The sequence below is a fragment of the Phyllostomus discolor genome, chromosome 9 (assembly GCF_004126475.2).
Source record: "Phyllostomus discolor isolate MPI-MPIP mPhyDis1 chromosome 9, mPhyDis1.pri.v3, whole genome shotgun sequence".
NCBI lineage: Eukaryota > Metazoa > Chordata > Mammalia > Chiroptera > Phyllostomidae > Phyllostomus > Phyllostomus discolor.
Window position 1 is genome coordinate 45,374,313 of NC_040911.2, and position 26,650 is coordinate 45,400,962.

Genomic DNA, 26,650 nt, shown 5'->3' on the forward strand with positions numbered 1-26,650 from the left:
TCTCATTAAGCCCAGGTGGCAAGGCCCAGAACTCTAAAACATTCAGGTCTTCACTTATGCTCAAAATATTGACTTTAGTAGGAATAATGAGAATATAATCTACTTGATATAAAACAAAAATATAATATAAAAACTGACCATGGAAATCTTAATTTGCTTTGTCAATATAAACATGACCAAGTATTATTCATAAAATAATAAGATAAAATTATATGATACCAAAATTAAGTTTTGGTGTTTGCTGATTTTCTTGAGGTTGCAGTCTGTCATAAGGACTATTGACTTACTTTGAAGCAAGAGTCTCCTTACTATGCTAAACTTTCTTAATATGCCATTTTTGTTCACAAACCTCAAACTAAAGCAGTAACTGTGAAGATGACCTTGATTCATGTTTCAGTGGGTTCATTGACGCACGTGTGCGCACACACACTAATCACACCTCCGAGATCTCCGGTCAGAAACTTTCTAACTCCCAGGTATCCTTCCACCTAATACTTCTGTTATCAATCCTAATTTCCATCTCAACAGCCTGACTCCCAGATTTATAATTCCACGTTAAGATATGGAAATCAATCCCAGGTACTTATATCACTTTTAGTACTTTGTACGGTAACAACGTTCTGGATTTGAAGAGCGCCTCCAGCTCATCTCAACAAATCCCCTTGGGCTTCTAAAATTGTTCGGAGTGCTTCTAAGTCAAAAGCCACAATGGCTGTGTTATTCATTCTGAGACCCAACCTAGTATCTTATCACTGTCCTTATTTCATGAAGTAAGTGTGTTAAAGAGAAATCAACACTAAAGCGTAGATCTTTATAGCTGTTGAAGTTGGTCTTCCTAACGTGCGTGAATGAAATCAGAGAAGAATGAGGCGGGACTGTGGCACTTCGGGGGGCCTTGTAAATTTCAGTGGCGAGAAAAGGCTCTGCATTCAGCCACCAGCTCCAGGGACTGTAATTCAAAACAGCCTATTAGAATTGGAACTTACAATTTTCTTCTATGTGGGAGCATGGCTCAATAATTATACATCTCAACCATTGTGTAAACCAGTTTAATTAACATTTTCCAGGCATGTCACATTTACAATCACTAAATAATATTCTAAAATTATCTTGCGTTAGAAATTGCCACACATCAACTTGGATTATTTTCACTCATGGTCCTAATCGTGCCTGAAATAAATGTTTTCTTTTCATAACACTTATTTATTTATTTTACTATAATTTGGTACTTCCATTGAAGATGATTCATACTTACGGGCTGGCCAGATGCTGTGTTCAATTTATTTGTAAGTGTTATGTTTAATTGCCATTGACTAAATCAAAGCTGGCATTCTTTAAAGCAGTTCTAGCATTATTAAATTTCTTTTTCATCCACTTTATAACAAAATAAATCTTGGAAAGCATTCATTCCCATATCTCGATTTAGAATATACCGTAAAAATAAAAGCAAGTTTTTAAGTGGGATTTAAGGAATGAGGAGGTTGCAAACATGCACTTTAATTGTGTTTTGGCTTTTTGGAAGCATGTGTTTCAAAAAGATATCATTTAATTTACTCTCTATTTGAGGAGATACTTAAAATTTGGGTGTAACCAATTACTATATTATTAGTAAAGTAATAAATTGCTTTTGGTCTCCTTTAACCTTATATTCTTATTGTTATAAATGCATTCATTTTTTTACCAAAGTAGTGATCCTGAGCAAGAGTAATAAATCAAGAAATGTTCTCAAGCATGAAGCTAAAATGAAATTAGGAATACAAATGGAAGAAATTATACAATCAAAGGCACAAGCACTGAAGTAATATTTTGTGCTCCAAACACATTCAGATGTGTGGTTAAATATGCAGGAGCATTAGCATTTAGGTCACTAAATTAGTCTTTTGAATTGTCTTGCTCTATCAAGAATTCTATTTGCTTTCTGACATCATTTACCATGTCATATTACCCATAGCAACTTATCTACCTTTATTTTCAAAATTTTATAGAGATATACCAATAGGTATATCTCTATAAAAGATTTATTTAGTGGCTGTGATAATAAAACTGCAATCAATCATCTGTTGAACTTGCTTTGTAACAAAAAGTGCTTTTGCAAAATTCTCACTTTTGTGAATTAGAAAAATGAATAAACATATTTTATATTTTGGCCTTGACTGTCTTTATGTACTAAAGCAGACTGAGAGAAATCCAAGTGTGAGGAACTCAAAGAAACACAACTACTATTTTTATACTTTAATAGAATATTCATATTGAAAAGTAGATTTTGTTTTGCCTTTTAGTTTGTACCTTTGTAGGTAGAAGTGTAGCCTGCATTTATACAGTGGCAAACAAGTATTCTAGCTGAAACTGGTTTTCAGTGAATATCCCTGAATGACTGGCTTTTCAGAAATTTAAAAGCATACTCTTTTGCTGCCAGTCCAGAAAGAATACTCGTACATTTCTCATACATACTTGCAACTAAATAACCTTTCCTTGTGCTATGAACATGGATGTGAGAAAACAATAGGAATGGGATGCTTTATTAACAAAGATAAATTATTTTTTCAAGATATAAATGACGTTATAAATTGATGTAGAAATAAATACATTCTGTATTGTGTAAAAATGCCCGGCATGCTGATAAAAATAGCCTTCAAGTTTATGCTGCTTCCAATCCTCATACACAGGGATTGACACATTACCCACCATGCTGAAGACTAGCAAGCAGCACTGACAATGGCAGGTTCCCTGCCACGTTGTGTCCCTCATGCCTCAGATAGAGATTGAACGCTTATTTAAAACAATATATAATTCAGCAAAAATCACTCCTGTGCATGAAGCTAGCTTAGTTCCATGCACTGAAACTTCTCAGTTAGGAAATCCTGCTAGTTGAGGTCAGTTATAAAAAGAGTATAATTAAATATCTAATGGTAGATAAATATATATTTTGAACATTTTAATGCCCAAGTCACTTTAATCTTAATTCCAAATAAGCTTCTATTACTTATAAAAGAAGATATTTATCTATTGATAGATAGATGATAACTATTTTGTTTTTTTTTAATTTTTTCAAAATAAACACCTCACTTTGTCTGCAATTGTGGGGATATTAGGGAAAAGGCAAACATAAGTTATCTTATGACAACCTAGCTCACTGAATTGTGTTTTGCCTCCCTGAAGCTGTGAATGTTGTTCACTGTCTGACACACCTTTCCCACCTTCTTTGCATCTGGCTGACATTTTCTTCATTTCTCAAGATTTGGCTGCAGGCTCTATAACATAACTCTCTCATAATTCTTACAGGACAGAAATTACTGGGTATGTGCCTGTGTCAACAATACTACTGCAGGATCCTGGGGTCTGGAATTGTGTCTTGCTCATAGCAGGTGGAATCCCTTCCACCTAGCACAGGGCCTACCTGACTCATAACAGGCAGCTAAAACTATGTCTTGAACTGACCCACAAATAATGTATTTTATTAAAAGGGCAGCAGCTTCACCTACGAATGTTTACTCATACAGATGAAATTATTTTCTTTTAGGTCTGTCTATTAAAAAATGGAGTAATAAGGCGATCATTCACACACACACACACACACACACACACACAGCCATGGCCAAAGACCATACATTGAGACAAAGTAATTTTTTGGCCTGTCTTGCTTCAAATGACCTTATATGCCAGTTATGACTAATAACTGGCATATTTTCTTCCTTTCAAAGTATAGACATGTTTTAAAGATACTTTAGTTTCTCAACATAAAAGCAATTCTTTATAAATTTGCCCATAAGCTTCTTTTACATTATTTAAACACCATTGGATGTTTAGCAATTCATACTATAAGTGGATTTATGTCAATATTACTACATTATGTTGACTTTCTTAAATATGGAAAAAGATACAAATTAATTTCCCACCATGCATTTGCTGAAAGGATATTTTCTAAGGAATAAAATTTACTATAATGCTTCATTTTATGGCCCTTGTCTACATACAAATCATCTACAAACACAAGTGACCTCATGCTCATTTGCGAAGCAGAAAGCTTTCCCATAAACTCTAGGCTAACTATCTTTTGTCTGTTTTTGAGGGATTCTCTGTTTCCTGAAGTTTGGGTCTGCACCCTGCTTCCTCCCTGGAGACTGCCAATCAGCCCTCTTGCTCTGAGTGGGACTGGGTGACAGTGTGGGGTCAGAAGCACAGGTAATGCAGTCCGGGTTATTGAGACAGACACATGCTTTGTGATACTCCCGGTGAACATGTCAGCCACAACACCGTACTAGAAAAAACTTATCTTAGTAATAGATCAGCCAAACATCCTGTTTGCTACCCAGCGCCACGCCATGGGCTAGCATTGTTGATGGAGGAAGGGTTGGGCGCCAGTTTAAAGTTGAATAAATATATTTTCAGATGGTAGAAACCCTAACGTGTCCCAGCTCAGGGTGAAGGCTAAATTCCAGGATGGCAGCCATTTATGCTCCTACTGTGGTTCATGCCCATTAAGAACCTAACAGCAGCCAGCCTTTGCAGACATCAGAGAGAAACAGACGGCACCCACGAAACACCCACAAAATAAGTTGCTCATCAGGTGTTAGGAGAGCGGCAGGGAGTTGTTGACTAAAGATGTTAGTGAAAATGCACTTCCTAACTTGTGGTGACTTAACATAAAAAACATAACTTTCATATTCATTTAAAGTCATTCATTTGGAAGAAAAAAATCTAAAAGATGATTTCCCTGGAGAGAAAAATCTCAGAATGCTTTTCAGAGTTAGTCATTCAAAAATATTCATCCAATAATTTTTAGCCAAAATTTAAAAAAAAATAAATGAAATAATAGTCTGGATCTATAGAATACAAACTCCACAAATATCAGTGCTATTCTTTATTTGACTATAAAATTATTTTTATACTTTGACAAAAATACTTTTCTGACCAAAATATAAACGCATATACTTAGTTTGTCCTGATTCTATGTTGTTGAAGGGTTTTTTCTAAGTTTTCTAACTCAAAAAAATTTTCAAAACTTCATCTTTAAAAAGAATCTGGAATGACTTAAGAGAAAAACTATTATTTAAAAAAAGTTTATCTAGACAATTTAAATAAGACAACATGTACTTTGCTCCTCACTTCAGGTCTTCACGGAGCCTTTCTGCCTGTCCACTCCTCTGACAGAAAAGGCCTGGGAGCCGGGGCTGGCCCTGCCTTTCTGATGTGACCAGCCTCAACAAACAGAAATGGAATAATCATGGCCAAGTACAGCCCAGTCATCCAGCTCGGGCAGCCATTCTGTGTTGATCATGGGACATGGGGGCTCTCTGTATTCCATGCCCTATTGGTGGCATTGTCCTGGCCTGAGGTCTCATTGTTTAAGGTCTCTTTTTTCTTTCTAATACACTTAAATTATAAAGACTTTTTAGTACAGTACTTTTATGGTTGTCCCTAACAACTGAGTAGTAAATTTAGCCTACTAATTACTTTTCTGTATTTTGCCTTAATAATAGGAGTTCACATTTACTGAAGGCTTATTTGTGCCAGGCGTTGTTCTAAGTTAGTTTATTGATTCAGCGAGCCAGAAGCTACTGCTTATCTGCATTTAACAAATGTGGAAACCCAGGTACAATGGTATCTAAGTCCTACTTTGAGCCACTGTACCATGTTGCCTTACACTTTAGACTTTTAAACCTAACATTATTCTGCTAATAAAAAGGAAGGCCATATGTAACAATTTGGTTTGGCAATGGATTCTATTTTAAGTAAAACTAAAAAGATTTTTATAACACTCTTTAGGTGCCAAGCCTGTTGTAAGCACTCTACTCAGGCATTAATTCATTTAATCTTTGATTCAGTCCTACGTAGGCACCACTATTGCTCCCACGGAATGGGAAAGGAAACTGAGACACCGAGAGGCTGATGAGTAGCTTGCCCATGGTCATCTAGCTAGTACGACAGAACATTTGGGGGAGGCAGTGCATATGCCAATTATTGCAATTATTTTAACATTCCAGTCCTGCCATTGCTATTTGCCTTTAAAAAAATGATTCCATCTTTCTCATTTTTAGCAACCTCATTTACAAATAATGGGTGGCAGTGGGGGATCCCATGATCTCTAAAATCCTTTCCAAAAGTCCTATTAATTTAGTACAACAAACCCTGCCAAATCACATGGGAAACGCCTTGTTTATGCCACTCCAAAGGCTTAAACTCAAACTGCAGCATTTAAACTGGCTGTACATTCTAACACTTTCTGTGTATGTTTGGTTTCGGGAAAGACTAGTTTCAGGAAAAGTATCTAGCAGTAGAAAAGCATTAGCTAGAAAAGTACCTAGCTAAAATGTAGAAAATATTTTGTTGATCTCCACAAGTGCCAATTTCAGCTCAGCATCTGCCAATAGGCCCAGATAATTCGCAATGCTAGAATCCCTGGCTCTACCATTCACCAGCTGTGCAACCCAGGCAAATATTCCATCATTCTGATCGAGCACCTTTCTCTGTAAAATGGGGATAATAATAATTCTACCTCAGTAGAGTTGATGTGAAGAGTAATTGAAATGCCTGTAAAGCATGTACCACAGACCTGCAACACAGTAACTAGTGAGTAAAAATTTAGGATTATTTGAGAATACCTTGTCTCCTAAGAAAGCGAAAACTATGAATTCCAACTATTGTCATAGCTGTGGAGGATTCCTTCTGAGGCCTGATGAAAGACCAGTCTCTTAATATTTGGAAAATTGGGCCCATCATTTTTATCCTCAAGAGCAAAAAAAAAAATCCACTTAAATTGCTCAATGGTTATGATAGATGTGACTCAGTACTGAACTGTATTAGCCTGGTGAAGCTGCTTAATATCAGAGGGCCTGTGCTCACAAGAGCAATATGAGTTAGAGGTTTTTATTTAACCTTATTTAATTAACTAGGCAATCAGTATCATTTAAGCAATTGGTTGGACTGGATTTTCTAAAGTTTGTAATCTGCTTCCCCCTCTTTGGTTAAAAAGGTAGTGGCTTTATTATATGCTAAATTTCTTACAGTACATTTCCTGAGGCCTGGAAACAGCATTTCAGAGCACTAGAACTTGTCTGTCCTTTTAAACAACTCATCAGTACAGTATATTAATTACCCAGTAATACAAACAATTTATATAATGCAGTATATAAATTACCCAGTGTGCAAGGAAATAAAAAAGCCTAAGGACATTTGAAATTTAACTGAGACTTGAAATTTAACACTCTCTGGAGGTCTGATTACACTTGCTTGTCACTCTTACTAGTGGAAAATCACTTTCGCTATATATAAGAGCCAAATAAATTAATCCATAGCTTTAAAGTGAGTTGTATTAGCTTAATGCAGATTCAATCTGGGAATAAAGTAGGTCCTTTTAAAACTGATTACAGAATGTTACAATAAATGGTAGTTTATTAAGTATATTCACTTTGCAAAGTTGTATGTATAAATATGATATGATTGTATCTAGGACAAAACAGATACCCTGAATTTAGGTAAGTCTCTCAGAGGTGAAGGCAATGATAGAGATTATATCATCCACCAGACACCCGGAGGGATTAAGTGATTTGACTAAAGTTATGTGGAATAAGTACACAGTCCAGATTTTAGCAGAGGCTTTCTTGATCTCAAGTTGAGAGAAGTCCCACTCTTCTACAGCATGCATCAACAACATATTATGATAATAATTACAATAACCATTATTTATTAGGTACATACTCTGAGCCAAGTACTCTGTTTGGTACTTAGAACTCTTTGTCCCCACCTCATAGATCTTTGAGGTATGTCTAGTTGTTTCCACTTTACAGATCGAATGACTACACTTCTGCACTGTGACCTGTTCAAGGCTATGCAGTGAGCAAATGCTGGAAGCTGGAGCCTCACTCTTGCATCTGCACTCTTTCCACTGGACCCACTGCTTCGCCCATGACCACATGGGGACCAACATGACCACATCTTTGGCTGGGTTTTCTTTCAAAGTCAGTATTTTAACCTATCGCAATGATAGTCCTGGCTGTGTGCAACTGTAGAACTTGTGTCCAAATTCTGAAAAAAATAATAATACCATTCCTAACATTAGCTCACACTCAAAGGAAAAGGGCATCAGAATGGTACATCATTTGTCTACTGTTCTTGAAAACTAACTCACTGACTTTTAAAAAATTAAGTGTAAAAAAGCCTGCCAAATTATTAAAACATGATCTCTTAGCTTATATAGGCCATGGACTCAAGATTATGAACTTGAAATCAAAAAGCAAAGAGTCAACTCCTAGAGGATGAAAAGGGAATATTAAGCCTGGTACTCTGTACATTAATACTTTGAGGTAAACTAGAAAAACTACCAAAAATTACTATTTATTTAATGCTTCATTCTATTTGAAAGAGAAATCCCCACATGATCAATACTACCTATATTTAAAAGTTTAAAATATACTGGAAAGTGATTGAATGAGCAATAACTACAATCATAGTAGCAGTGTCTTAGCAAAAATATTTTAGATTTATTAGCCAAACTATTAAATGTTTGATGTGTGTTAGAAGCATTAGTTCCAAGGCAAAATGAGGCGATATTATGTGTAACTGTTTGGAAACATTTTTATTAAAAAAGATTTTTAATATTAATGTTATTTTCAATACAGGTGTGATAATACTCAATAAAGTATCCTGTACTTGATATAGTGAATTTAGAAATGCAACAGTCCACACAGATGCTGGCCCCTCCCTCTCCATTAGCTACCCTAGTAGCAAAATGTAAATATCCCTTTAAAAAATAAAGAGGCCTTTAGGCAGTTGGATGAGCAGAGTGGGGGCAAGGAAAGAGCTCTTTCCAGACATACTCATGCTTTTGGCTTTGACTTCATTTAGTAATGTCAGTTCTGAGAGAACTGAATCAAACCCTTCTATGCTCTGCAAAAGCATAGGAGAAAAAAGCTTGTCATTCACAAGCAGCTATGGACAAAACCAGAGGCAGAGTTGAGGGACTGGGGAAATTAGGGATTCAAAACAAAAGTTAAAGTGCACAGTTACTGTCAAAAATATATTAATTTTCCCTAAGAAAATTAAGAGCATTTTGTCTAATGAACTAGATTGCTGACCTTTTAATACTTTTGGTTTTCTGGAACATACAATCACCATCGGACATAAAAGACTAGTTTGCTTTAAAAAAAATTGCTTGGAGTTATCTACAGGAATCTTGTGAACACAATTCAAGGATAACATTCTGCAGCTCTTTGGGTATTGGACGATTTCCTCAGATAAGCCCACAAGCAAAGAGGGAGCTGTTAAACCCACTGATTCAAGTGGGCATATTTTCTCACTCCTTTTCGCCCTAGCACCCTCTTTCCCTAAATGCCAGTGTTTTCCAGCTCTCCGTCCTCTACCCCTAAGGCATGAGAACGAGAAATCATGAAGAGTTTCTCCTTGTTTGTAAACTGCCTCTGCACTGGCTGCGGTGGCTGGGACTTGGGTGGCCCTCGGCTGGGATCTTCCAGGGGGCTATCTGGACGACTCTGCTCCTCCGCACCAGTGGCGGTGGCAGACTCACTGTCTTGACTTTTACTGGCTACTTCGTCCACAACTGACTCCACGGAGGTGCCGGCCTCCCGCAGCGGGGTGTAGCCCTTTTTGCTGCAGGATGGGTCATCGGAGTGAGAGCTCGGCGAACCCAGCCTGGCTAGGGGCGAGCCCTCCAGTCGCAGCGGGGGCGAAGGGGAAGCAGCTTTGGCCGGAAGGTTCGAGTCCAGGTCTGCACTGCGCAAGGAAGGCGGGGGCTCCGGGGACAGCGGCGCCCGGTAGTCCGGGAGCCCGCTGGTGCTACTGCGCCTTAGAGCCCTGTACTTGCCGGTCCTGGGCGTCTGGCAGCCCTGCACCCCCGCGGTGTGCGTCGCCGCCACGCCCCCGGGCTCCTCTAGCTCTCCTGGCGCCCAGCACGCGCCACCCCGGTTACCTCGGAGGTCTGTCAAACTTAGGTCGAGCTCATCCCTCGGGATCTTCTGGGAGCCGCATTCCCCAGGGAGTCTCTGCCAGCTGCAGCTTGCGCCCTTTGTGTCCCCCTCCCTGTCGCGGTCCCCTTGCATCGGTAACAGTGTGAAAGCGCTCAACGAGGAGTCCACGAGGGAGCTGGTGGTGCTCTGGCGCCCCCAACTCTCGGGTGGGCTGCAGGGAGCCGGGCTGCTGCTGCTGCTGGCGGCCGCGGTGGCGGCAGCGGCCACGGCAGCGGTGGCCGCAGCCCGGCGACGGCCAGCCAAGAACGAGCGTTCGCGGTAGATGCTGTACACGGCCTCCGCCAGGCTCGGGGGCTCTTGTGAACAGCGGGGAGATGAGGCCAAGTCTGGCGGGGACACGGCATCCCTGGCCATGCCGCCGCCCCCGCCCAGAGCTGTGGGGTGGGGCCATGAACCCTTGGCCAACATCGCTGCAGCCTCGAAGGCATCCCCAGGGCCGCCGCAGCTCCCAGGCTTCAGCTCCACGCCCCTCGACTGCACGTAGCTGAGGAAGCCGTTGAGTGGTGTGGCCCCGGGGGGCGCTGAGGCAGGCACCGAGGACGAGGAGGCCTTGGCGGCGGCGGCCAGGTCTTTGGCACGAAGGCTGTGCACGTCGATGACCGTGGAGTAGAGGTCCCGCAGGTTGATGATCTTCGTCTTCTTGTCGCGGTTCTCGTGGAGCACCGCGTTGGCGCAGATGAAGAGGAAGATGCCAATACCCATAATGAGGGGGCCGAAGACCTTGAGCTTGTCAGAATGCAAGTAGCTGGAGAAGATTCGGTAGAAGAAACTCACAGACGCCGAGGACGGCGAAGGGGTGGTGGAACGTGCTGGAGGCGTGCTCCTGGGCGCGACCACGGAACTGGAGTTTACACCCCCCACAGTAACCAGGAGGCTCTTGGACCGGTTTTTGCTGCCACTGCTGGTGCTATTACCCGTGGGTGGGACTCGGTGGCCGCTGCTAGTGGGCGGCAGCTGCTTACCCGTCTCCTTACTAGCCCCTTCGGCCTTGGGCCAGTAGCCCATCACCGCCATGGCTATGCCAACCAGCAGCACCAGGATCCCGCAGAGGGCGATGAGCCCAGATATGGAGCACAGCTTCAGCTTTCCCTTCACCACCACCACGTCGTTCTTGCGCCTCTTCTTGGCTTTCCGCTTGCGCTTGGGAACCTGGTTCGGAGGGCGGAGGGGATCCTGCTTTCTGGCGGAAATCCTCAGTAGGCCGCCGGTGGCGATCATGTCGAGGGGGTGGAGCAAGGGGCTAATCCCTGGGGCGTTGGCTTGGGCAAAGGGGGCGCCAGCTGCCCACTAGCTGCTCTGCCACCTCTTCCTGCTGCAAAGCAGAGGAAGACAGTCAGAGGGTATAGACTTGACTGTAACGACATGCCACGCACTGCAGTCGTCCCGCTCCTCCATCCCTCCACAAGTGTGCCCCCCACCCCAGGGCCTTTACCCAGCCACGGGAGTGCGGCTTATAGAGACCAGTGGGTGGGGTGGATGGACTAAGGAAAGGAGGCGTTGTTGCAATAATTGATAGGAGGTGACAGAACACGTCGCCCCCATGCCTCCATTTCACACACTCTGTAGGTAATATTCCAGCTTGTTCATTTCAAACCCTCCTGGCTGGCAGCCAACAGAGTTCTGACCATTAGTAGAAACTAAATGTGGAGACTCCAAGTAGTAGTTGAGGACTTTCCAGGCAAAAGCCATTCCCTTTGTCCTGCTGGAACCGGAAGAGTCCCAATCCAGCTGCCACAGGAGTCCCAATTCTCTGCCTAAGCCAAGATTTTATCTAGGTTCCGCCCAAAGTTACTAAAACAGCCACAAAAGTTCTGTTCTAAAGACAAAAGAATTCATTTCAGACATATGCAAGCAGGCAGCAGATGATACATATGCCGGCAGGCAGACAGCTTATTTACCTCCGATAATTAATAGAGAGCCCATTGCTGGGAGAACACCAAAGAACTCTGTCAGTGCTCTGACAATAAGTATTTGCACAAAGTCGTCTTCTACCTATGACTGATCCTACAGCTAAAGGCAAGCAGAGCCCTCTCCCTGCCTTTTCCTCATCTATTTTCTGCAACATCTGGACAGCTTCTTGGGGTGGAATATTTAGTTTTAGGTAACTGGTTATGTAACTGAGCTCTTCCTTCTGGCCTCTTCTCCTCCCTCAGAGGAACTCCCTTATAGGTATCATATGCTACATCTCTTCGGGGAATTTGAGAGCTCCCTAGAATCTCCAAGAGAAAGATTTCTTTCTCCAGTGGAAAAATTACGACCTTAAAAAAGAAAATTCACTAGTCTGCCATAATAGCTCTCTGACCCCTTATTAATATGCCAACACTTTTCAGAATCTCAAAATTCAAATGAGTAGGCAATTAACTGGGTGCAGCATAATAATGATTGGTAAGATGACATTTTCCCAAGTGAGAACTGTTTTCTTCATTTTGAGGTCATTTTTAGGAAGGGAGGGTGACAACAGTCAATGAATTATCTTATAGGAAGTTGAGTTGTTTATAATAAAGCCTAGGTTAGATAAACGCAGATTTGTCTTTGTGGATATCTGTTAGCTTCGGGATCCCCAAAGTAAAACATTTTTTTGTTCCACTGGTTGTGCTCCTTCCTATAACAGAGATGATAAAATCAGGGGCCTTGTTTGAATTGGAAAGGCTTCGATATCATTCATGAGCCTTTTGGCATTTTATTCTTTATAAAATAATTCATATTTTACAATAAATTACCTTTTGAAAATGAGGGATGATTTAGGTAGAATTCTGCTTTTAATTAGTGCCTGGATGAAGTGCTTTGGCCCTCAATTCCTTCCATTATATCAATATAGGCAGGATCTTTTCTCCACCGATGGAAAAGCAAATGTTAATCAGCTCTTTACAATGTTTGCAAATCAATTTTCAGTAGGAGAAATACTAGGTAGGTTAGAGAGGGGTCAGTAGAGAGAAAACATCTATGACCCTTTATAATTTTATTTTAAGGAGCTGCACCAGTAAGTACAGGTTGTTAAAAAAAAGAGTAGTTTACTGTTCATCTGACACCCCCCAAAATAACCATGTTTATTATGTATTTGTAAGAGACTGCTGTTTTAAGTGATCTGTAGACTCCAGCATCTTATCTGGAGATCTGTGATTATTTTAAGAAGGACTTATGAGCTAGACATTTTAGAAACAAAACCGGACTCAGTTGGCGGCGTGGCTCTCCCAGACCAGAGAAGGGCTAACACGCTAACATTTTGTTGGGTAACATTGTTAAGGTGGACCAGGATGCCGCGTTTCCTGGGAAGACCCCCACGATGTATTTCTCCTCAGAAATCAGTGTTGCCTCTGGGTATAATGTGAGAAAGATTGGGATGAATTTCAACCATCGTTTACAGAAGATCATTAAACTGAGCTTAATAGCTAGTAATTAACTCCCTAGTTTATTATTCCTCCAGCTCTGTTGAAGGCTGGGCTCCTTTCCCGTATGCCAATATCTGACCCGAAATACTGACAACATCTGACATGAAAGCAGAAGTGAGGTCAGACGTCGTGGGAGACCCACCTTTGAGGCTTTTTTTCCCCCATTCAGAATGCAGGAAAACAAACTTAGCAGTCGGGGTTGGCCGCTCTAGCAATTCACTGCCTGGTGCTGGTCTTTCCGTGGTTAAGGAATGGAGGAGGGGGGAATGTCTAAAAATACAACCGCTTCCAAGAGAGACATTCAAGTTCTCGGTTCATGATGGATTAAGCCCCACTCTGTGAGAGGCTCAGAGCCCACAGTCTGGGAGCGCCCTGCCCTGCCCAGGAGTCAGCCCAGGTCCTGGACCCCCACTCCCTCATTGGCAGGACAGCGAGCCCCCGACCTTTTTCTTCTGCTTATTTATGTTGGAGTCACATGAGTGCAGCAGCTGGGAGTCCGCCTCTGGAAAGAAGACAGGCAAAACAGAAGTGAGGGCAATCTTGAACTTGCATTTTCTGGGCAGCGCATCCCATATAGCCAATCCTCCCAAGAAAACGACTGCCCCGGACGGGTGTTCGGGAGACCCAGGCTCGGGGCATGAGTGATGGGAAGGGGCAGCTCCGGGGTTGAGAACAGGCAGAATTGCTCAAAATGGCAGCACTAGAAGCAAACAATATCGCTCACTTACCCGGGAAGACTGGGGCAGTTCAGGGCTGGCGATCGGACGCACGGGCGACACAAAGGAACCATGGAGAAACTTTTTCAGTCCCAGACAGCCGCGGAGCGCAGGGACAGCGCCTCGGGGGCCCTGCATCCGCGCGCGGCTCAGCAGCCTCGCGGGGGCGAGCGCCCGCCCCAGGTTCGCAGCCCCCTCCGGTGCTGTGGCTGGAGCCATTTCCAAGAGTTTCCAAGAAGTGTCAGGTCCTCCGCATCCTGCATCTTGTCTACTAGCCGTTTTCCCCGCCGCAGCCCCTCCGCCCCTCGCGCCTGCCCTCCCGCCCAGCTCGCCGGCTGCCCCAGAGCCTATTGTGTGGCAGCGGCGCGCCGGGCTCCGCCGGGTGGAGTAGAGCCCGCCGCGGCTCGCGCGGCTCGGGGCGGCCGGACTGGCGGCTGTTGCTAAGAGACCGGAGCCATGACACAGGGAAATTACTGCAGGCTGGCAGTCGGTACCCGGCCCGACTCTGTTCAGCAGGGGCGCTCCCGCCCCCCGCCCCGCCTCCCCGGCGCTCCCCCTTCACGGGCCTTCCTCCACCTCCTCCCCCGACACACTTCCTCTGCAGCCCGCCGCGCGTCCCTTCGGAAGAACCGCTTGATAACCTGGAGGCTCCAGGGCAGACGGAGGAGGAGCCCCGGGTCTGGGGACGCGCGCTGGGAGGATTGAGCGCGGGGCGCTTCGACCTCCGCCTTCCCCTCCCCTAACGCGCCCGGGGACCGCTGCCCGCCTTCACAGGGAGCTTTGTTCTTTTTCTTCCAACTACCTGTCTGAGCAGCGGACCGGAGAGGGCCAAAGAAAGGGCCCTCACTCCTGAGGGTCTCCCCAGGATCCGAGAGACGCTCCTGAGTGAGAGAGGGGTTAGTGTCCCCCTCTTCCTCCCTCCCTTCTTCTCTTTTTTGTTGCTTCTACTCTTGGATACGACACAGGCTTTGCTGTAGCCCCCCTCCACCCCCCCATTTGGGTGTTTGCAGTGTGGACGCGCAGTGAACACAGTAAGTTGTCCCCAAGCAAACTCGGGTGCGGAGTGGAGCCGCCTCTGCCGGTCTGGGCGCAGTAAGGGACTCGCGGCTCCGTCTCCTGTCCTCGCGCTTCAGTGTAGCCGGGCTGTGTGACTGGCTTCCTTGGGACCTCCGCCTCTCCCCTCCGAGCGCGGCCAGCTGGGGCTCATCGGAGATTAGAATCGGTCTGGGCTCTTCCTGGGGTAGCCCCTCCTGCTCCTAACCCGTGCGGTAATCAACAAGCATTAAAAGGAAAACTGTAATTCTGCAGGGATCAGAGTTAGAATCAACGAGGGGTGGTGGGGGTAGGGAGGATATCCAAACTCCCTACGTCATTTTTAAAAAGCGGGAGAGAGAGAGACATCCAGTTCCCCAGCTCATCCCTGGCCTCTCAGCTGTAAAGTAAAAATGACGGGGAAAAGAGAATTTCAAAGTGGAATTTCCCCATGGAGTTATTGAGAAAGTAGGAAAGATTTCAATTATCTATGGAAGCGAGGCAGCAGGATGGAGGAAGAAAGCAACAGAAGGGCAGATGAAGCAAGGGCTGTCTGAACTTTGGGGTCCAGACAGAAGTGTTGTGGTGTATGTGTGTGGGCAGGGTGCCTGTGGTATACTCTGAGCATTGCTGTTTAAGGGGCCACAGAGGCCACACAGGAGGGCTTTGGAGCCCACAGTTCCAGTTACAAGATAGTTCCTCCATGTACACAGTATTCACTTGTGTTTAAAGCTAGAACGTACACTTTCCAAAAAGAACAGTAAAAAACAAACACAGGTTGAGAGAGATAAATGTGGACAATGGTATATGAGGTAAGGATGGAAGAGGTAGGGAGACAGGAAGGGATGGGGGAGAAATGTTTCCCCAAAGGAGCCCCTCCACCTGCCTGTTTGAAAGGTGGCCTCTGTCACCCTTTCCAAGCTAATAATGAATCTGAATGATGAGCAGGGGGTTCAGGATCCTTCTCCTTCCACCTGTCTATTCCTACTCACTTGCAGAAGGCAAGAAAACGAGCCACAATAAAGAGAAAGTTTTAAATCCCACACTGGATTGTTTCCTTTTAGAGAATCACTGCAAAGGAGAAGCAACTTGGTCTTGCTGTCATTTTTAAAGGTTTGTTTCAGCTCAGAGATTCCAGATGTTGGAATCCCATAATAATCTGGTGTTTTGTACAAGGATGGGATCTGCAAGCTCATCTCATCACACAGCTGGCAGTCAGGGGCTATGGACGGCAATACCCATCTATATCCTTCGTGGGCCTCTGCTGAGCTGCAGAAATGGGAATAATATTGCAGAACTTCATTAGGCTTTTAGGTGGATTAAACCACTAATGGCTTCAAATTTCAGCATAAATTATAGCCATCATCTGCACATCTAAAACTCATTGGAGGGATTTGGAGAAGAAATCTTTTCTAGACAAACAAGGCTTTGGGACAGAGCTAGTGTTTTCTTGTTTTGTTTTTGTTTTTATGTCAATGACTACAATACGATTTATGGTTTATTAACCAAAGACTTCCTTCCAAACTGAGCTCTTTGGAACTTCGCATGATTCTATTTATTCGGAGTGTTACCACCTTGGGTAATTTTCCTCATTTTTGGCTCAGGGTATCAGAGGAAATCAGGCAGATCATATCTCTTTCCAGAGGAGTCCTTTATGCCCTCTGTAATAACATAGTATCAGCATGCATTACCAGGGCTTTCCAAGTTATACACAGTGCCTTTTAAGGAACAATGATGTTCGTGGCCCTCCTGGAGTTGTTTTTCTTCTAGTTTCACTGGCTGTTCAGTTTGGATGGTTTCTGAGATTATGGGACACCCATTTTCATCCTCCTGCGGACCAAAGGGCTAATGCTACGTAATCATAATAATTCACTAGCATTTGGAGCTCAGCCTGAACATGTCGTTGCAGGGGAGTAATGAAGGCCTTAGGGAAAAAAGAGGAAAAAGATTAGCTAGTTTGGTTGGATTACACTCTGACCTGAAACCTTTCATTTGCTCTTTCTTAAAAACAATCCTTATGTAATTTATCAGTTTCATAATTTATTCACAACCCATTTACTTCCCCTGATCATTTCATCACCTTGTCTGGCTCTCCTGCTTGTGCTCTCAGGGCTGCTCAGGGGGAGACAGGGGCCTGCCCGTCGCCCACTCAGGCCCCTCCTCATCTCTGGGACTTCTTGTGTCAACAGCTGAGCAACTCCACCCCCTCCACATGCTCTGCTCTCACAGATTGTCCAGGCTGCAGAAACAGAGGTAGTTTAGTGTGGTGGGTTCTGGAATCAGTTTGTATCGTACGCTAAATACTTAATTTCAGTAAGTAAATGACTTAAGCTCACCTTCCTTAGTTTCCCTGTCTGTAATGGGATAATGACACTGATACCTATTGCATAGCATTGCCAAGGAGTAAATGAGTTTAGTTCATGTAAACTGATGCTTAGCACATGGTATACACTCATGAAATTTAGCCATCATCCTTTTTAGTCCTAACATCTTCTCCCAGCTTGCTACTCTCACTTTCCTGTTCTTTTCATATTCACCAGGATCTACGTGGGACCATGTCTGCAATGACTCTCTCTGAAATGAGGTGACAATCAGCTCTTGAGACTGAACTATGCCTATCTGCATGGCATAGGCCCAGTGCCACCCAGGAAAGCCCGCTGTCTAGGAGAGTGAAGACACTTTTTTCATTGCTACTTTGCTCATTTTGCAATTAGCCAAGGCCCTTTCATTTCAGTTTGCTGGAGAACCCAGATTTCGAACCCATGTACTCTCCAGTCAAATTAGAAATTTGCAAAAACACAACCAAGAGGACACTTTTTCCAACTGGAAGTTTCAGGATTTCATAGAAAAGACTGTCAAGTCTTTTTATGGCATCGTTACAGCAGAAGGAGGAAACTGTTATCCCAAGGTTGGAAACAGGACACAAAATATCTCACTCCTCCTCTTTCTTTGTCCCTTCTTTGTACCCTTACCAATAAAAAAAGAACATGGCAAACAAAGCCATGGCAAAAAAAAAAAAAAAAAAAAAACAGAAAAAAATTAAGCACTAGATGTAGCAAACAAAATATTGGTACTTACACTAAAAAACAATTTGTTGTTTATTTGAAATTCAGATTTAACTGGGCATCCTATCTTTTATCTGCATCCCCAGCACAATGTACCTTGGTAGTCTCACAGTTCTTTATGGCCCATGTAAAGTGTAAAAGAGCCTGATAAACAGAAAATAGGGAATGCAGCAGTGGATTGAAGCCTCATTAGATTTCTTTTGGAGCAGAATAGGCGGGAAAAGAAAACACTGAGCAGAGCCTGGAGAGAGCAATAAACTCAAAAGCCCAAGGATGGCACTTCCATAACTGAGCCGCACTTGGCCTTGGGGTTTCTCATGGTTACAGGTTACACAGTGTATGTTTCCAGCCCTTCCCCATGGAACACTGCCATGCCAGGGGGATAGGCACTTGCTGCGCCTCCACTCCTTGGGGTGCTGCAAATGAACCTCTAAGAAGAACTGAGAATCATTTTCAAGAACTTCAGTTTGGAAACTAACAGTAAACTCATGATAGTGTTGTGGCCATGGTCAGGCCTGTTTCTTGTGTTTCTTAAAAGTGTCAAAGAGTTCAAGCTCAAATGCTTCTTCCACAGAGGACAGGAAATGATAAAAAGTCTAAAGAGCCTTCCTTAGAACATATCAGAGAGGGGCTTCTACTTCCGGTCCAGATAATGGCATGTGGCACTGACAGCCTTTACCTCTAATTCAGCCCCATTTCTTCTTAGTATCACAAATCACCAAGCTCTCAATTAGAAGCCTACCAGGGTTGTTTTTTCTAATAAGCAGGTTTGTTTTTGTACATTCGGTTTCCCCCCGTAGCCATTTTTCTACCCTTTTCCGTGTACACCATCAAAGCTAGATTGTGTGTCTTAGAAAGTAACTGAAGTGTGAGATGAGACATTGGGTCTGTCGGAAGGCCTGAAAGCAGATCAAAGCTGAACTTGGAAAGGGCTTTGCAGAAAGGGCTCCATCAAGGGAAGAGCCAGGAAGAGACCTACAACTAAATGTCCCCTATGTTTCCAAAACATATCCTAAATGTCCACACTTAGCTCACTCCTATTATTTCTTTCATTGTACAAGCACTATGGGTATATGGCTTGCCCCACTGAGAACTCATAGAGACTCACATGTCTGATCTCCTTTCAAAATTAATTATCATGTGAACTGCTGTGAGTTTACCCAGGAAGAAAGAAGTAACTGGTTTTCAAAAAATAAAGGAAAAAAAAGATTCCAAGATTAGAGCATAGGTGACAGGTCTCTGCAGCATTTTCTTAAGCACCTCTTGTATGCCCAGCTCTTTGATTCCTGCATTCATTCACTCAACAAATATTTATTGAGTGCCTTCCATGTTATAGTTACCATTCTAGGCACTGGAGATGGAGTGGTGAACAATGTAAACAAAGTCCCTCTCTCTTGGGGGGGTGCAGATAATAAGCAAGTAAATGAATAAACAAGAAAATTTCAAAACTTGACACATGGATAAAAACTAGGGGCAGGTGGAAATGAGAGGGAGGAGAGGAGGGCTGGGTGGGTGGGTTGGGATGGGAGTAAAAGGTAAAAAATTGTACTGCAACAACAATTTAAATAAAATTTTAAAAAATTTTGATAAGTGATACCAAGAAATCAAAAGAGAGTGCTGTGGCTGGTCAGAGCGGGCAGCAACAGAGGATGATTTGGATCGAGTGTTTAAGGAAGTGCATGTGTGCTAAGAACCAAAGCCAGAAAAGAAGCTGATCATTTGAAAGTATACCTACTGACAGAAAAGAATTAAGTCCCTATAATTTAGTTAGATTTATCAAAAAAATTATTAATAACCAATATAAGGCAGGAGGGTAAATCTCTGAGTGCTGGAGGACTTCAGAATAAAATGAGCGATGGGGAGAAAGAAACTACAGTTGACCCTTGAACAAATTGTGTTGGAAGGCTGACCACCCCCAGAGTTGAAATTGGCCTATAATCTAAGCCAGTCCTCCACATACACAGATTCTCCACTGCCAGTTGGTTTCCCCTTGAACAACTCAGCTCTGAACTGCAAGGGTCAGATGAACTGAACAGGCCAATAGAACTGAGCAGGTCAATAGAAAAAAAGTCTGAGTATAAGTGGACCCATGTAATTCAAATCTGCATTGTTCAAGGGTCAGCTATTATGGAACACCTCGTGGATGTGGGTCTCCCCTTTGACCTGAAATAGATTTGGGTAAGTGGAGTGGAGGCATAAAATTGGGCAGGTGAGCAGGAATGATGTGGATATAACCTCTCTGACAGGTGTAAAGGGCCCAGGGGGTAGGGGACCAAGAATGCCCTTGACAGAGAATACAAGATGCTGAGGATGGGAAGGGGCCTTCAGTGTGTGGTGTGAGAACTAGCAGCATCTGCATCACCTGGGAGCCTGTTAGTGATGCAGAATCTCAGACTCCATCCCCAATTGCAGGATCAGAATCTGTATTATAAAAAGATGCCCATGTGATTTGTGTGCACATTAAATTTTGAGAACTATAATTTATTCCAATCCTCTCATTTTAAGGATGAGAACAGAGTTTACCTGATCCCTGCCTTTGTACATGCATGCATTAGAGAAAGAGAGAGAAATTTGCTTTCAACTGTTTGTTTTAAACAGTGAGCCCAGAGATACATAACATCTATGGTCAAATGTGTATTTCTTACCTATGGAAGCAGCATGGACTTTAGTTCAAATAGAAGTGGAAAGCTAAAACTTGGTTGCTTTTTGAAGGTTTATGAATCTGTTCAAGAAATGAGTTTGGTAGATTTGATGTCTGAGTGCAGTTTTATAAAAGATCAAATTTACTCTACTTTTGGGTTACTCTTTGGATTCAGAACATTTGTACTTGAGTAACTTGGTCCCTTCTAGCCTTGTGATACTGAGCAAGTTATTTGAGTGTTTGCATGGAGTTGTACTATTGGCAAAGGCTGATTTATAACTCCGCTCTTTCAAGGTGGTTGTAAGGAAGAGGTGACATCATCACCAGTGGCAGCTGGTGGAGTATTTGTGAAGAAGAGGTGCTCTGGTCCCCCATCACCTCCACCACCCCTAAAAGTACCCCTAACTGGATATATAGAAGTAAAGACCAAGTACTTTCTATGTTCCCCATCCTGCCATATCACTGTCCCTAAGCCAACTGTATATAGAAATCTTGAGGCACCAAGGTGTTTCTTGGGGTACAGGCATTGAGGACTGTATGGCATTATTCAGACATTAGTGGTTGTAATGATAATGGTGAATATTCAGCATTGTGAGCGGGCTCATTGTGTGCACTGGGTTACATATTGGAGATGCATGGTAGGCAAAAACTACCTATGAAGTTTGGGTCAGCTCCAAAAGACATGGGAAGTTTCCCCAAATTGCTTTGTGGTTCTGAGTCCCAGCCAGGTGGCAGTAACTTCCTGATCTCCAGTCCCTCACCTCCGTACCTTCTGACTTGGACACTCCTGTAGAGTGGAGTTCTGAAGTAGGCTTGGGTTTCCTGTCTCAGTCCATTGCAACCTTCATGTCAGTCTCATGACTTGCACCACTGTTTAGGAATTCAGGGGATGGGGGTCCTAAAGCCTCACCATGTTTTGGAATCTGCACTGCTGAGTTAGTGAATATGCAACTAGAGAGCCTAAGTGTTTGGGGCTCAAGACTGTTAGGAGCCAAAGGACCACAAAGAGGAATTAAATTTCACATTTGAAGGGGGTGCTGCCCAGGTATTCTTTAATTACATAGACCTTTCAAAGGACCCTATAGTAACAACTGTGCTACATTTGGTGTAAACAGTCAGAGCAAAAAGGAACACTGCCCCATCCAAATTTCCATCACAAAGCATCGATCTGTCTAGTATGTAAAACCAGGAAATCAGCCCCTGTAGCATATTTTTACCTGACAAAACTCTTTTGATCTTATGGGAACCACAAAAGATATGTTAAATGATGAAAATATGCTCAATGTAATATTAATTTTTTTTTCTAAAGGGAGAAAGCACACAACATTTTCACACTAAATTTAATTTTGAATTTCTATAAAATCTTACAGAAAACAATCTCAGCTGGCTTCTTTATACAGGAGCAGATTGAAATATCATTACATCAGAAAAGCATTACAGATTTTTTTCCATCAAGAAAGATTCCAGCATTGCTTTTTGACAGGTAAAGTGATTACGAAGCTTTTTTATAGAGGTGAAATATTGGTATGGCATATTGGAAATTGATAGACAGAATAAGTAGAGATAATGTTTCAAAATATTCCTGTTTTTTATTATTCTTTAAAGCCACTCCTCCAAGGATCAGGGTTTGGCTCCAGAAAAACATCGGTAAGGCTATGAGTATTTACAGCAAATCTTGTGAGAACTTAATATATTCACCTCACAGAAGTGAAGCTGTGTCACAGTGCCTTCAAATTCCTCCCAATCACTTACAATGTCTGGCTTTTGATGACATTAATATTAATGAAATGATAGAAAAATTATACTTTCTGGAAATTGGATATCAATCAATGTTACAGCTCCACTTTTTTTTTCTTTGCCAAGGAAATGATGTTTTTCCCATTTACAAAGACAAATATATTATGATCAAAATTGAATCCACACCCCAGGGAGAAGAGTTAGAACAAAATGGTAATTTGTACAAGGAACTTGAAGAGCTTCCACATCAGGGTGTATACTTAATGGTCTACTTTAGAAGTGCTAGAAATCAGATAATATCCTTAATTTTTCTTTATCAGCAGTAGAGGAATTTTCCCCAGGCAATGCTAAAGCAGAGGGCACAGGCGAGGGGCAGCAGTCTGCTGGGGCGAGCAGTCATGCTTCTCAGTGGGGAGGAAGTCACAAGGCTCTAAGACTCCATCAATGGAACTAGCTCCCTGATGCTCTGTGCCCATTTCTACTGCCAGGTAGAATCATCAAAAAGTCAGCTAGTCATCCCGTCTCTGAGCAAGACGAGTTCTAAACCGTGTCAAATGATAGTTTTTGTTACCTTTTCCTGGGTGATGTGGAGACCAAAAATGTCCTATTTATTTAAAGGGCATAGAAAGTCAAACTAGATCATTTGATTCCCTTTTTGTTTTTGCGGTCATAAAAATCTCAAGGGCATGCTGCATAACTTCTTGGACACAATATATTTTAATGTACTATTGAAGTGATTCATAATGTCAAACAGTTGGTATTGAATGATGTGATTTGAAGATGACTTTTAAAGATTCCTTCCTGTCTTTTGAGCCCTAGTATTCTCACTTGAAACTGTGGAAACGGGGTACGTCATTTATGTAATGTTTTCAGACCACTTTGTATTGTACTTCTCTTCTTGCATGACAAACATTGGTTTATACAAAATGACAATGTCCCCAAGCATGGAGAAGCTATTGGGTTTGGTTTTATAACTGCTCTAAACTTTGCCCCCACTTGGATTAGTGATTCTTAAACTTCTTTAGGAGATGGGATGTTTGAAAATTTCAGAGCTCTTCTTGGAACATTTTGAGATACTGAACTTAAAATAAATTCATGTATGGTTTTGGAATGACTCACAAACCCATCTAACATTAGATTCTTACATAGAAGTATAGTAAGTGTCAAATATTTAAAAACTACTTATGGAAGGAAAACTTAAAACTATGAACATTTGTCTAAGTTTTTTCCTATAAATTGGAAAAACCAAAATCATTGATTCAAGCCATGAGACACCCTCACCTAGTTATGGAACAGCGGTATTCTCCAAGAATATAATTTTTGAAACCTGGTCTTAGTTATCATCATGGTTAGGTAACTAAGAACCTCTGCCTTGGGCCATTGCTTTTGCTTTTGCCTTTAGAAGCATGCTGCAAACACCTGCCTGCTTCCTAGTTCTCTCTTCTGGCTTCTTTCAGCAATGTTGCTCTTCAGGTTTCTCTAGCTCATTAACTACCTTGCTTCTCTGGACAATACTCCGGGAGGTAACTGTTGGCACTTTTCCTCAGTTGAATTATTTTTTTTCCTAGTGTAATTTCTTTATTAAGCAAATCCTTTGTTCTCATTTCTCTATTCTTATGGGGGTCTATTTTGACTCACCATTAGTTACGTTATTGTTTACTCACTTCTCCTGATCATTAGTGAACTCGTAGAAGGTTCAGGGTCACAGGGGAATTTCTCTTCTGGTTACTTGTATCCAAGCTGTCACTATCCTCAAAGGGACAAGTATCTAGGGGGCTATTTTGTTTTAAGTCAGAAAAGGGGTTCAACCCACTTTGAGTTCAGTTTTGAAGAAACATTTCATGGACTATTTTTCCACATAAATCAGTTAATAAATTCACGTCAAATTCAAACACCTCTTTGTATTTCTATCATCGTTGTATCAAAAGTGTTCATTCAATGGGTTATCCAACAGTTTTTCATCATAGTATCTCTGCATGAAGTTGATAATGATGGACTGGTTGTTTGCAAAATTCTGTAGGAGGCTTTTCAGGTGGATCCTCCTTTTCCTCCTTTCATGAGACCACCCCCACCCCCCATTCGTTGTAGGAGGATAAGGCTGAGGGTGAGCAGCCCTGTGCCTGTGAAGGGAAGCTCTTCTTTGCCAGAGACCCTCCCTCACTTCTTAGCCTCTCTGGGCTTCCCTTTCCTCCTCAGTGGCCACAGTGATGACACTTGCTTTCTCCACTTAGGAGCCACCACCACCATTTCTTCCTTGGGGTTTTTCTCTCCCCAAACTCATTCTCAGTGTGGGATGTCTCTCTGCCTACCACCTTTCTCACACTCTCCAAACAAATGCACCAACATTTTTCAGACTTTTGTGTGAATCACATGGGCCAACGGCCTGCATGATATGTATACTACACCTGAGGAATTTGTAGGGATTATGGGATCTTGCAATTTGATGATAATGTACATGAGAGTCTCACTGGATTTGTTGCAGGTCATGTATTTCCGAGAGTGTGGCTCACCCATCTTCCCTTCCTGTGCTGCACTTGGTGATGGCTGCCCAGATCCATTCTTGGCCATACCCCTCTTCCCAGCACTGTGGGTCTGAAGAGTCAAAGCAGAATCTCAGGTGCAGGCTAGTCTCAAAAAAGGTGGGTCATTTGCATCCCACAGACATTGTAGGTTGGAAAGATGGCCTTGGCCTCAACCTGAAGCATCAGTTAGTCCATTTCTCATTTTCACTCACTAAATACGGTTACTCTCTACCACTCCATCAGCTATGTTAACATATCAGGCAAATTGTCTCCTCATTCAACTAGAAAGTGAGCTCAGTGAGGGCAGCTACTTGGTCCTGTTTACTGCTGCATCCTGAGCTTCAAAGAAAGAGACTGGCAAGTGTCTATCATGGACCCTCCATGTTCTCTACTGTGAATGGATTAGTGGGCAAAGGGAACTATACAAAAATGAATTAGAAATATTAGACAACATCCAATTAACCAGGGCCTATATAAGTGGAAGAATTGGAAGGAAGTTCTAACTTTTGAATAAATGCAAGAACATGCCAATTTTCTGGGTATAAGACTCGATATTGCAAAGATCCCAATTATTCCCTTAGCATAATGCAATTCCAATAAAAATGGACTTGGATTTTTCTTTTAATGTATCAACATTATTTTAAGGATCTACTCAAGAAACATGAAAACGTGATTCCAAGTTAAACTTGTACAAGGATATTCATAGCAGCATCACTCATAATAGCTAAAAAGCAATGAACTCAAATACCCATCAATTTGTGAATGGATAACCAAAATGCAGTGCACACATTCAATGAAATTCTATCCAGCAAAAAAAGGAAAGGAGTGTGACATGCTAAAAATGGATGATCTCAAAAACACTATGCTCTGTGAAAGAAACAGGATGCAAAAGCTCACATATTAGAATCTATCACTCCATTTACATGAAAAGTGTAAACAAAGCAAATATATAGAGAGAGGTAGATTTGTGGTTGCCTAGGGCTGGAAGTGGGATTGAGGAGTGACTGAAAATGGGCAAAGATTTCTTTTTAGAATGATAGAAATGTTCTAAAATGAGACTGGGGTGATGGTTACACAACTCTGTAAATATAAAAAACAAACAAACATTGAATTGTACACTTAAAATACATGAATTTCATGCTATGTAAGTTATATTTCAATAAAGCAAAATTGATAAAATGTATAAGTAATAATAAGGAGGTATGAGGATCCAAAGCATTTTTTAATTTTGACAGGATTATTTATATATTTTTAATCCTCATCCAAGGACATGTCTATTGATTCTAGAGAGAGAGGAAGGTAGGAATGGGTAGAAGAACTTCGATGTGAGAGAGAAACATGACTGGATGCCTCATATATGCACCCCACCTGGGGATCACCCCACAACCCAGATGTGTATTGTAACCAGGGATTGAACCCACAACCGTTTCGTGTATGGGGATAATGGGGATAATGCTCCAACAACCTAAGCCACCCAGCCAGTGCTAGCCAAGGCATTTTTGAAACAAACAAATAAAACATAAGTAGTGATGGGACACTTTGGGGAAAGTTTTAAAAGGAGAATT

At 42.4% G+C, this 26,650-nt stretch overlaps 1 protein-coding gene and 1 long non-coding RNA gene across 2 annotated transcripts; one reads left to right on the top strand and one right to left on the bottom strand.

Annotated features, from left to right (window-relative positions):
* Positions 1-8,560: 8,560 nt before the first annotated feature.
* TMEM200C (transmembrane protein 200C) lies at positions 8,561-14,595 on the bottom strand. The gene is made up of 2 exons (XM_028524253.2): positions 14,101-14,595; positions 8,561-11,295 (listed from the first exon to the last, which is right to left on the bottom strand). The coding sequence occupies exon 2, from the start codon at positions 11,199-11,201 to the stop codon at positions 9,324-9,326; it is 1,878 nt and encodes a 625-aa protein (XP_028380054.1). The 5' UTR covers positions 11,202-11,295; positions 14,101-14,595; the 3' UTR covers positions 8,561-9,323.
* Positions 14,596-14,846: 251 nt separating this feature from the next.
* Positions 14,847-18,119, top strand: LOC118496720. Its single transcript, XR_004899278.1, has 2 exons — positions 14,847-15,119; positions 17,661-18,119. It is a non-coding gene; the product is annotated as an uncharacterized LOC118496720 (long non-coding RNA).
* The last annotated feature ends 8,531 nt before the right edge of the window (positions 18,120-26,650 follow it).